Source organism: Elgaria multicarinata, chromosome 5 (genome assembly GCF_023053635.1).
Source record: "Elgaria multicarinata webbii isolate HBS135686 ecotype San Diego chromosome 5, rElgMul1.1.pri, whole genome shotgun sequence".
Classification (NCBI taxonomy): domain Eukaryota; kingdom Metazoa; phylum Chordata; class Lepidosauria; order Squamata; family Anguidae; genus Elgaria; species Elgaria multicarinata.
Genome location: NC_086175.1, coordinates 81,126,356 through 81,138,845, shown reverse-complemented (window position 1 = coordinate 81,138,845; position 12,490 = coordinate 81,126,356). Strand labels below are relative to the sequence as shown.

At 42.9% G+C, this 12,490-nt stretch overlaps 1 protein-coding gene across 1 annotated transcript in view; it reads right to left on the bottom strand.

Annotated features, from left to right (window-relative positions):
• The window catches only part of TMPRSS15 (transmembrane serine protease 15), an 81,713-nt gene extending 81,380 nt beyond the window's left edge, over nt 1-333 (bottom strand). Inside the window, exon 1 of the mRNA XM_063127700.1 lies at nt 231-333. Within this exon, the coding sequence (XP_062983770.1) occupies nt 231-333 (103 nt within the window). The remainder of the gene's footprint in view (nt 1-230) is intronic.
• Nucleotides 334-12,490: the final 12,157 nt, after the last annotated feature.

Genomic DNA, 12,490 nt, shown 5'->3' with positions numbered 1-12,490 from the left:
TTTCAGACCTAGTTTCTGTGTCATCTGGTGTAACACTGTGCCTCAAAGAACATATTCAAGGTAGGAAAACACAACTACCTTTTTAAAAAGATAATATTTTTCAAGATAGTGTACATACGTCTGATACGCCCAAGTTGTAAATGTTAATTGTCAACTTTGAACTATTATTATTATTTCCCCATTTATCTGCCACCAGTGAAATTGAAATGACATTGCATGTTGCTACTTACAACTGCTGGGCTTATAGTTTCTTGGAGGTACAAGAAGGCATGTGCCATCCTCGGTATTGAGAAAGCTGTTGAAAACAGCAGAAGTCAGTTTCGAAAAACTCATTAGCTCGATTTAGACTCTCTTCTTCTGTGTAGGATCAACATGCAAGCATGGATGAGCATGACAGCTACACTCCCCCTCCATCGCCATTCTTGCCATTCTCCACAAGTTAGTGGCAAACTTCTGCAGTGGTGGTGAGGAGACTTTTGTGAGCAAGCCCCCTACATGAATTACAACCCTGATTTTCAAGGCCTTAATCAATTTTTTGTCAACCCTTTTTAATCATAGGAGAGCTTACCTAATTAAAATCCTGATGATACTCTAAAAAAAGAATAAGAGAGAGACAGAGAAATAGTTGGCCCTAAGTTGTTCATCATCAGTTTTCCACAACCCCACAGTCACCTTTGCATATCCTATTGTCCATCCTGTCCTCATGGTTTATCTGCTTTGGGAGAATGAGAATTTCACTGGCACTTTCTGCCTCCTTAAGGAAGATGTGGTGTTTAGGTTTGTGAGCCTTAACTCCCAATTTCCCTGTTTTTTTGGTGCTTGGTTGAATGTTCTAGAGCCTTTGTAAACTGTAGGGGTTTTTTTTGTTAAATGAATTTATTTATAAATGGAATTCCCTGCAGGAGGTGGCTAGGTTGGCTCACTCTTTCTGCTCTCCTTCTGCCAACAGGCAAAGATGTTTCTGCTAAAGGAGGCCTTTGGATGTAAGCTAGGCTGTTGGCCTGGATCCCATATTTTTAACAAAGTTTTTTCTATCCATTTTTCAAGATCCTATGATTGTTAGCCACCTTGAGAGGCATTTTTTTTAATAGAAAGGTGGGTTACAAGTAGAATAAATAAGAATCTCAATGGAAAGATAAATACACATCTGCCACAATGGAGAAGGACTTCCTCCACACCAGGTGAACTTTAGTAAGCCCATTTATGCCTGTAAGGTTGCATACATGATGGCCATATCACCATCATCTACACAATATTTAATTTCCAGAGGAAAAGGAGTCACCAGTTTTTTTACACAATGGTAACTCCCTTGAAGATGGCTGAAAGTGCTCCTCTGATGGGTCCAGGACTCCAGCTAAGGAGCAGGGGGCTCACACAGCTGGGCAGGTGACTGTCCTGATCAGTCTGAAGTGCTTCAGACTGATCAGACTCACTTCAGACCAAATTGGGCTGATCCCAAGCCACTCCAGATCTGGCCCAATTTGGTCCAAGTCAGCCCACTTTGGCTTGGAATTTGGATCCGGAGTAGAAGCAGTGCAGAGCCCAATTTATTATGGTTTGGATCCTAACATAAGTTAACTCAAGAACGTCCCAGAAGGAAATTTATACTCAATAAATGTTAAAGGGGAAAAATAAGGTCAATTTCTTTGTATGAACCATCCCTGAAATATCTATTTATCCTATAGAGAAATAACATTTCAGAGGGAAAGCTCATGTTGTATAATTTTATTATTCTTTTTTATATATATAATTGTTATTGATTTCACAATTTTATTATTCGTAAAGAAAACTCAGGGTGCACTGTCTTTTCTCTGGGTTCACTGTTCTTTCTCAAGGAAAGAACGGTAGCAACAACTGCATCAGCTTTTCCTTTTCTGAAGCTCTTGAGCTCCTGCAATCAAATAAAGAGCCAAGTTGGAAACCATGGGAAACGTTGCCAAGCACATACATTAATCTTTTAAGGGAAGCTGAGAAGCCAAAATCTTTTTGCTATAGAAAACTCCCCAAACTGCTAAATGTTGTATGCAATAGGATACTTCTGTAGAATTATACAAGCAATATCTGCAGTTATTTACATAAGAGAAATTCAGGAGTAGGGTTCAGCTAAATGTGTTTTTCAGAACCACAACATCATGGGTAGCTATCCAGACATTGCCATATTTATTTATTGCATTTTTATACTGTCCAATAGCCGAAGCTCCCAGAGAGTAGGCAATGAAATCAATGGGACTTAAACTACTCATAACTACTCCATGCCCTACTGATTTCAATGGGACTACAATCATTTACCCACATACCTTGTTGGCCTCAATGTGACTCCATGCGAACACAATGTGACATACGTACTTCTGGTTAGACATGTATAGGATTGTGCTAATGGTTTTGAAGGAAGTATATTGTCTCTCTCTGTGTGTGTGTGTGTGTGTGTGTGTGTAATATATATATATATATATATATATATATATATATATATATATATATATATATATATTCTATCCATTAAAGGGCTGGCTTTTACTGATCTCAAACTCCCTAAATATGTGAGACTTTGCTGTCAGTCTCTGTCTTCCTTGTAACCCTTACTGAGGAGTCCTTTTTCCTAAAAGGAATATTTTGCATGCTCTGAAACCCTATATTCTACTCAAGAAGAGCCCTATTCAAGCATTCAAAACTTGTATCCATGAAGTGAAATGGGGATGTGCATTGTGGCCCTGACCACTCCATCCATAAACTTTCTGGGTTTACCAAGAAGGTCTGAAGGGGAAATGTGTTTAATGTGGTTACAGAACTCCATACAATTGGATTTGAAATTACATTTCCTCTTCAGATCTTCCCAGGGGATGTCTATACATGAGGAAAGCCCTGGGGTGGCTCCGCAGTGGCACTGGGCTGTTTATATTACGTAGAAGCCACTTCGGAGCCATCCTAGGTCTTTCCCCAGAAGCTCCAAAATATAAAAAGTCTGGAGCGAGGTGATGACTGTGCATCTGCTGTCTGTCACTGCTCCAGAGTCACAGCAGAGTTGTGGCTGGGCAGGTAGTGACCCCTGATTGGTCGCCATCTGTCAGGGGGGTGGGGGTGGGGGTGGGGTGGGCCAGTGAGCTGAATGGCCGCTGGAAAGCCTCCACACTTCTCCAGCACGGGGAGAAGGAAACATTTGGCAGGGAAAGCCAAGGTGAAAAAAGAGTGGAGAGACAGGCGGATGAGTGGCAACATGCAGTGGTGCACGGAGCAGTTGTGCATGGGGCAGGGGAAGCTCCTCCTCCTGATGGAAACCCCGTGCTCACTCCTTAGAGTGGGGACAACCTCACAGGAGTGCATGCTCGAGGTTTTGGGGGCTTGCAACACAAATGTGTTGTTATCCAGACCCTCTGTAAACACTGGAAAGTCTTCAGTGGATGGGTTGTGGTGCAGAGCATGCATCCCTGTTCCCCATCAGGTACTAGCTAAATTAGGGTATTTCTACATTAAGGAAAAAGCCTGTATCCTTACCAGTCTTTCTTCTTCTGGGGTCTTTCCATGTTTACTATGGGCTTCTTTAGTTTAGTGATCAATGGCAACTACGTGATTTGTAATTGAAAAGTTCCCATCCTGGTAATGCTCCATTAAGTCCAATGATACAGCACAATCTAGTGGCTGTGTTATAGCACAATGCCAACTTTACACACTGGAGATATCCCATGATAATTTTAAAAAGTACATTACCTCTGATCTTTTTTTAAAAGTGAGATTACCAGGGGAAGGTGCAGGAAACATCTTGGAAGTTGACAGTGTCATGTAAAAGTCCAGCAAACTTCCATGAGTGGCCAATCATGAGTGTGCAATAAATTGAAATAAATGGGAATTTGTCATTGAAGCCTTCTACATATGCAAGACTGCAAGTTGCAAAGCTACCTCTTGTGTTCTTAGGATACTTCACAAGGTTTTGTTAAGTTCTGCATCTCCAGGGCTTTGGGCAATAAAAAACAAAGTGCCTTCTCCCCCCACCCCTCCAGGTGAGCTGAAGGAAGTAGTCCTTGGCAGATGGGCTCATGGGGTAGAATCCAACTAAACTCCTATTTAGAGTAGACCAAGTGAAATAAATGGAACATAAGTGAGTCATGACTAATTTAAGTTCCATTCATCTCAATGGGTATAACTAAGTAGGACTCTAAGTAGGAGCCTAATTGAATTCTACCCAGAAACTCCCCAAGCAGCTGAACAGGCTAGTATGTGAAAGAAGCTTAATCTTATTATGGCAGCATCTAACCATTCCTTTTGGGGAGGGGATCTTTTAAGAAAAAGGGGTTTTGCCTTGATCCATAATAAGAGGCCAATAGGTTTTCTTTCAGGGACGTTTATCCATCATTAGTGTTCTTTTCATTAAGGGCTCCTGATAAGCTCCTGAAGAATTCTAGGGTTCCTGGAACAAGATTTGCCAATCACTGGCTTTCTCCAATAATTTCTGATCTGCAACGCTGAGTGATATGATTTGAGTTTTTGTTAAGAGAAATTATAGCACCTCTGTACCCAACCTCTACTCAACCTACCATAGAACTGTGTCACGGACAGAAAGTCTACCTCACCTTAACCACTGTTTAGCTCTGTGATTTTCATAAACCTATAGATGTCAAACTGGTCAGGACTTTGTTGACTTGTTAAAACAACAACAACAACAACAACAACAACAACAACACAGTTCTACATTTCTGGATTAGACATTCTTGCATACTCATGTCACAATGAAGTTTTTGTTGGGTCAGCAGTATGTGTAGTTCCTGTGAGATTTACAGTCTCATTGTGGTGTTCTTATTTTCCCCTTTTAATCATGAATGCACAAGGCAAAGAGGTTAATGACATAGAATGCGAAGAAGTGTTTTGTGGATTCTTTTTAGTTTATTAAAAACAACAACACTTAATTCCAAATCTATATCGGGGCGGGGCGGGGGGGGGGCAGTGCTGGACAGTTTGTTAATCTATCTGTGGGAAAATGATTTGGTTACATGCACAGGGGTTGCCCTCCATTAGCAAGATGTAGTCAGCTTCAGCTTCACTGTGGCAGGTGAGTTAAATGATTTGATCCATTTTGCAGTGCTGGCTGCTGTGAAAGAAGGCGGATAAACCACATCGACTGATCTGTGATGAAAACCTGGGAAAAGAGTGTTTGCTTATTTTTGCTGACACTTAGAGACTTCCCATACTTAAGGGAGCACTTGGATGTTTTTGCATGCTGAGGAAATGTAACATTTTTGAAATATAAGCACACATGGCATTTGACATAAATCCAAATGAGCACAACGGCTTGTTAAAATGTCATATTATAAAGGAGTATTAACAAATGGCTAATTATATAACATTGTGATTTTGGTGCCACACTTCTGCTAAACGTTTTGACATATCTGGTTTCCCTGTGTAATTCTCAAAGAAACCATGTTAGTCTTTTCCACAACAAAAATATGCATTTCATGAATCTGAATTTGTTTCATGTTTATGTAAGTTCATACTATGAAATAATAGTTGGTGCTTAAGCTGCCAGAGGACTTTCATCTTTGTTAACTTGTTCCCCAAACTCTAGAACAAGGTACAGAACATGGTGCTTATGGGCACCAATGCACCCCAGCATCCTTCTTGGTGCCTGCCACTCCTGAAAAAAAAACTCTCTTGACCGAGAGATTTATGCCAACTACCATCCGGTTGCAAATACCCCATTTTTGAGCAAGGTGCTCGAGAGAGTGGTGGCGACTCAACTGCATGTGCTCTTGGATGAAACTGATTCTCTGGACCAATCCAGGCTGGATTCAGGCCTGACTTTGGGACAGAATCAGCCTTGGTTGCCCTGATGGATGACCTTCATAGAGAGACGAAGGGAATGTGACCCTGTTCCTTCTTCTGGATCTCTCAGCAGCTTTTGATACCATTGACCATGGTATTCTCCTGGACCGCCTTTGCAAGTTGGGAGTTGGAGGCACTGTTCTACAGTGGTTCGACTCCTACTTGTAGGGTCGGCTCCAGTGAATAGCATTGGATGACTGTACTTCAGCTGCATGGCAGCTGAACTGTGGCATCCCACAGGGCACCATCCTGTCCCCAATGATATTCAACATTTATATGAAGCCACAGGGAGCAGTCATCAGGAGATTTGGGGCAAAGTGTCACCAGAACGCTGATGACACCCAGCTCTGTTTCTCTGTAATATCTGAATTGGGAGAGGCTGTGCACATTCTTAACCAGTGCCTGGATGCAGTTATGGCTTGGATGAGGGCCAATAAACTGAGTCTGAATCCTGATAAGACAGAGACCTTGTGGGTTGGTGGTTCCCAAGTCCAGGAATTGGGGTGTTTGCCTGTCCTGGATGGGGTTGTACTCCCTCTAAAGGAGCAGGTCCATAGTTTGGGAGTTCTCTTGGACCCATGTTTGACACTGGAGTCCCAGGTGGCCTCGGTGGCTCGGAGCACCCATTATCAACTTCAGTTAGTATGCCAGCTATGTCCATTCCTGGACAGGGATAGCCTAGTCATGGTCAGTCATGCACTGATAACCTCATGATTAGACTATTGTAATGTGCTCTAAGTGGGGCTACCCATGTATGTGGTTCAGAAGCTGCAGCTTGTGCAGAACGAAGCAGATAGGGTGCTCACTGGGACACCAAGCTCTGCCCACATAAAACCAGTGTTAAAAGAACTGCACTGGCTGCCTGTTAGCTACCGAGCCATGTACAAGGTTATGCTGTTACAAAGCCCTAAACAAATTGGGACCAGAGTACCTAGCAGATTGCCTTCCCTTATATGCACCCAGATAAGTTACAATCCTCAGAGGAGGTCCTGCTGGCCATTCCAGCATGAACGGAATGTCCCCATGAAGGAGCTTGGTGGGGGCCCTTCTCTGTAGTGGCACCCACCCATTGGAAAACCCTCCCTCGTGTGGTCCGGGAGGCAAAAAATGTAACTTTAAACACCTTCTAAAAACATATCTTTTTAAACAAGCCTTCCCTGGACTGTAATTTATTCTGGTTTTATGTGATTTTAAAGTTTTAAACTGGATTTCATGGTTTTGCTTGTAAACCGCCCAGAGAGCTTAGGCTGTTGGGCAGTATAAATATGTAATAAAATAAATAAATGTGTAACCCTCCCAGCCCCCACCACTGCATTGTATCCAGTCTTTTGGGCAGGTTATGTGTCCTTTGGCATCCTCTTATGGCAGCCATTTTGTGGTGGTACCCAAAACCATTTCTCTAATTACCTGAAGTGCCCACAACCCAAGACTGCCTCTGCTCTAGAATAACCAATCTGGGCCATGATACTCCCTAATTGTCATGATCAAGCTATGTCTGTAGATACTACTCATAAGAATTAATTAGCAGAAAAGCTACACATTTTATCCACAGTGTGCCAGACCCTGAAATGCAAGGCTTGTAGGAATTATTATTATTATTATTATTATTATTATTATTATTATTATTATTATTATCTAGAACCTCAAAACCATTCATTCATTTATTTCAGAGAATTTCTATACTGCTTTCCTTTTCCTTTTAAAAATCCAAATGCAGCTTACAAAATCAAATCATGATGAAATACAGTAAAAGCAATGATAAAAGCAATGATAAAAACAATAACATCTCACATGTAGTTCAGAGGTCCACCTATCACAGCCTGGTGCAAAAGACATACACTTAGAATTAAATAATTCTGAACCCAGTGATTTATTTTAAGTACCAGAAGTGAATAGAACTCATACCATGGTTGTGAATGTGAGATCCCTTGAGATGCTGGATGTACTTTAATGGAATTAATATCAGAATAGATGGCAGTAAGTGATACAGAATGTATAACTAACAGCACAACTACTGGAGCCCACTCAATGGGCATAGATATCCATTTCACTGATTGTAACTGCTAGGCTCAATTGATGTCAGCAACATTTTTAAAAAGAAAAACATAGAAGTACTGACACCATGAAAAGACTTGTGTTAAAAAGGTAAAAAGAAAAAGAAAAAAAGAATTTTGTCTTGTGGAAATAAACATTCAGATGAGCCAAAGTCCTCTTTGGCAAAGGTAAGGGCTTTGTGACATAAACAGGACAGAATCAGTTTCTTATCTCCATCGATAATGCTAATAGCAGAAGAGAAAGGTGCAGCAGGAAGATAAATTAAAAACAACAACAACACTACAGTAGCACTGGTGCCAAAATGTCTTTTTTTATTGTAAGGGGAAAGAACAATGAGTTAATAAAAGCTTGGTGATGGGCAAAGTTCTACTTCTTCTATCAAAAGGAGCTAACCAGAAGCCAGGCATAAGTTAATATATATTAGATTTCTGCCAATAGCCAAGACAGCAACAAAGGCCAAAAGAAATTCTCATCAAAGTTTATGGAAGCCCATCTCCAGAAACCTGGGAATAAGAGTAAATAAAAGTGTAGGTACCTTAGAAAGCAATTGTTTCACTTCCAGTATACCCAGATGCTAATGCAAGTAACTTAATGCAATGTAATATGTGATGTGATGTAAATCCTTTGAACCGAATGACATTTTTATAAAGCACACAACCTGAAAGATCAGTCCATATCAGAAAATAACTTCCTATATCCTGGAAGTGCCCAACGTACTGTACAATATGTACCCTTTATTTATTGCAATATGCTGTGGCCCAGGATACTACCCTCAGCCCAACATTGCCACCAACTCTTAGCAATATCAATATGTAATGAGCCTGGGTTTGTTTTTTAGGCTTATAGTTTTTTAAAGCTGTTAGAGTGGTTTTAAATGTATGTGTATATTGTATGTTTTTGTGGTTTTAAAATTTTGTATATTGGTTTTATCTTATGTAAGCAGCCCAGAGAGCTTCAGCTATGGGGCGGTATACAAATGCAATAAATAATAATAAGGCATGCAAATAATGAGTGCAGATTGGATCATTAATATAACACACACACCCATGTGCTCCAGTGGCATGGAAGAAATTGCTGGGCCAAGGGCTGGGTGATTATACAGGTTTACTCTGAAAAATCCCTCACTGAGTTCAACTGGACTTACTCCAAGGTAGGTAGGTAGGTATAGATTTGCAGCTTAACAGTGTTAGAGCTGCTCTCATAACATAGCATTGCTATCACTGGAGTCAGAAAAAAAAAACTCATTACATAACCAACAAGGAATGCCCCTCCCCATTCAACCCAATGATACTATGTTCTTGCCTTTGGTCATGTGTCTATCATATATTTTCATTTTATCACTAGAAGATTGATTTGGATAGGACTGCTTGGGGGATCTATAGGCCGTCCCTTGGTACTTGAAGGAATAAGATTATGGAGGTAAATTTCTGGAGCCACTCAAGTGCATTTACTTTCTCTTCCCTGCAACGGGGGAACTGAATGCTGAATGAGAGATAATTTATGCACTTTTAACTACCTCGTGAGAGAAGGCATTCAGGTTAGACCTCTGTGGTAATCCAATTAACTTCTTGCTCCTAATTAGCACTTCACAGTGGACGCTTGACAAGATGATTGAGAAACAAAACTATCAAAGAACTAATGTGGTGGGCTTTTTGATTTCATTCTGTCAGATTATTTAGAAATGCACATGCATTTTGAAAAGAGTCCCATAATTATATATTTCATAATGGTTTTGCAAACTATTTTACCAATTCTACTAGGGAGCTGTAAAGGGGAACTGAACAGGACTCTGATTGGGCCATTTGAATTGCATCAGCTACCTCTCCTTGCAGGTAAATTAAGACTCCAGCCAGCTACTAAGCATTGGGCAATTCTACTAGGGAGCTGTAAAGGGGAACTGAACAGGACTCTGATTGGGCCATTTGAATTGCATCAGCTGCCTCTCCTTGCAGGTAAATTAAGACTCCAGCCAGCTGGAGGCGCAAGCCGAAGGGCGAGAGCACAAGGGCTCTCGGCCTGTGGCTCTCAGCCGTGGGCACGAAGCCATCAGGCACAACACCTCAGAGGAAGAACCCCAACCCCGGACCAGTCTGCACTACCTCGGCTCAGGACATGTTCTCCTGCACTGTCGGGCTATTACTTTGGCAATGCAACTACCTTAACCCACCCTATCTGTCTGCACTTCTCTGTGCCTACCTTCTTGCTTGCTGCTACTGCTCTTGACCAGACCAGCTCTGGTTAATCCCGTCCCACGCCTATCTTACTTCCCTGCCTACCTGCCTTCTCTCTCCTCATTTCTTCCTTTAATTCCTTTCTCCCCATACCTGTCCCTATGGCTCGCTCCAATTTCATCTCTCCCAACTTAGTTCCTATTCGGTGTCTCCCCCCTTCCCAGCTGCCTTTCTCGTGTTCATTATGGAACTGTTGCTCTATTGCTTCCAAGGCCCCTGTCATCCAGGACTTGTTTTTCTCCAGACCCCTTCACCTCCTTGCTCTAACTGAAACCTGGCTCCCTGCCCATGATACCTCCACCTCAGCTGCCCTCTCTCTTGGAGGACTCTCTTTCTCTCACTCGAGTCGCCCAGAGGGTTGAGGTGGTGGTGTGGGTCTTTTATTATCGAGTTTGTGCCAGTTCCAGCCTCTTCCAATTCCACCTTCACACTGTTTCTCCTCCTTTGAGGCACATGTGGTGAGACTCTTCGCTCCGCTGCGACTGCGGGTTGCAGTTCTCTACCGCCCCCCTGGCTCATCCTCTAAATTTCTCTCTGATCTGGACTCATGGCTGTCCTTTCTCCTCTCTGACAACTCTCCTACTCTGATCTTGGGTGACTTCAATATCCATGTGGATGACCCTCACGATGCTGCAGCTCTACGATTTTGCTCCTTATCTTCCTCTTACGATCTCAAGCTCTGCTCTGAAGCACCCACACATTCCCTTGGACACTGTCTGGATCTTGCCCTCACTCGGAACTGCTCTGTCCTGGACTTTTCTATTGTTGACTTTCCTCTGTCAGATCATCATCTAGTCTCTTTCAATATTACTCACAATCCCCCTCCTTCACGTCCTGCTTCACGCCCTTGTCGTGACCTGCATTCTATCAACTATGAGGCTTTCTCTCAGTCTCTAGCCTCCTCTCTTCCTTCTGTCTTCACAGCCGTCTCCTTGGACTCAGCCGTCTCCTCCTTTAACTCCACATTGTCTTCAACTCTTGATAATCTTGCTCCATCTACAACTCGGATAATTCGCCCCTCTCCACCCCAACCGTGGCTCACCTCTTTCCTCCGCTACCTTCGCTCTTGCTCCCGGGCAGCCGAACGCCTGTGGCATAAGACCAGGGACTTGGCGGACTTTGTCCACTACAAATTTGTTCTCTCCTCTTTCTCTTCTGCCATTTCACTGGCCAAACAGCAGCACTACTCAACGCTGATCCAGTCAAATGCTAGACACCCTCAGCGGCTCTTCAAGTCCTTCAATTCTCTCCTGAAACCTAATCCACCATCTCTCCCCGCCTCTCTGTCTGCCAATGACTTTGCCTCTTTCTTCAATGCTAAAATCCAAACTATTCGCTCCGATCTGGCCAGCTCTGCTCCGCTCCCAGCTCCTGTGCCTCACCTGTCAGTTCCTCCTGCAACTCTCTCGGCGTTCCCCTCAGTCTCAGCTGATGAACTGTCTAAAATACTGCGCTCGTCGAAGCCTTCCACTTGTTCCCGTGATCCAATTCCCTCTCGCGTCTTTATTAATCTTATCCCCGCTATCCTCCCGTCCTTGCTTCACATCATTAATTCTTCTCTGTCCTCTGGCTCATTTCCCTCTGCTTTTAAACATGCTACTGTCTCTCCCATTCTCAAAAAACCCACTCTTGATCAACTTTCTCTGTCTAACTACCGACCTGTCTCTCTGTTGCCCCTTGTCTCAAAGATTCTGGAACGTGTGGTCTACTCTCGCTGTCTTGACTTTCTCTCTAGTAACTCTGCTCTGGATCCCTTTCAATCTGGATTCCGTCCTTTGCATTCCACTGAAACAGCCCTTACCAAGATCACCAATGATCTTCTCACTGCCAAGTCTAAGGGCCATTATTCCGTCCTTATTCTCCTTGATCTAACTGCAGCCTTTGACACGGTTGATCACGATCTTCTCTTAGATTCCCTCCATGACCTTGGACTCTGTGGCTCTGTCTATAACTGGTTCGCCTCCTATCTAGAGGGTCGCTCTTTCAGCGTGTCGGCTAACGGCAGCTCGTCCTCCTCCTTTCCCCTTTCAGTAGGGGTTCCGCAAGGCTCGGTGCTTGGCCCGCTGCTGTTTTCTCTATACATGCTGCCCTTGGGTAAACTTATTCAATCTCATGGCCTCCAATATCACCTGTATGCCGATGACACACAACTATACCTCTCATCTCCGGAACTTTCTCCTGATGTCCACGATCGTATCTCAGCATGTCTTTCAGATATCTCAGCCTGGCTGCTTCATCGCCATTTGAAACTCAATATGGCAAAAACTGAACTGCTTGTTTTTCCTCCTAAACCTTCTCCTCACCTCTCATTCTCTCTTACTGTCAACGATGTCACGCTTACTCCGGTCAAGGAAACTCGTAGCCTTGGCTTTATATTTGATTCCTCGCTCTCC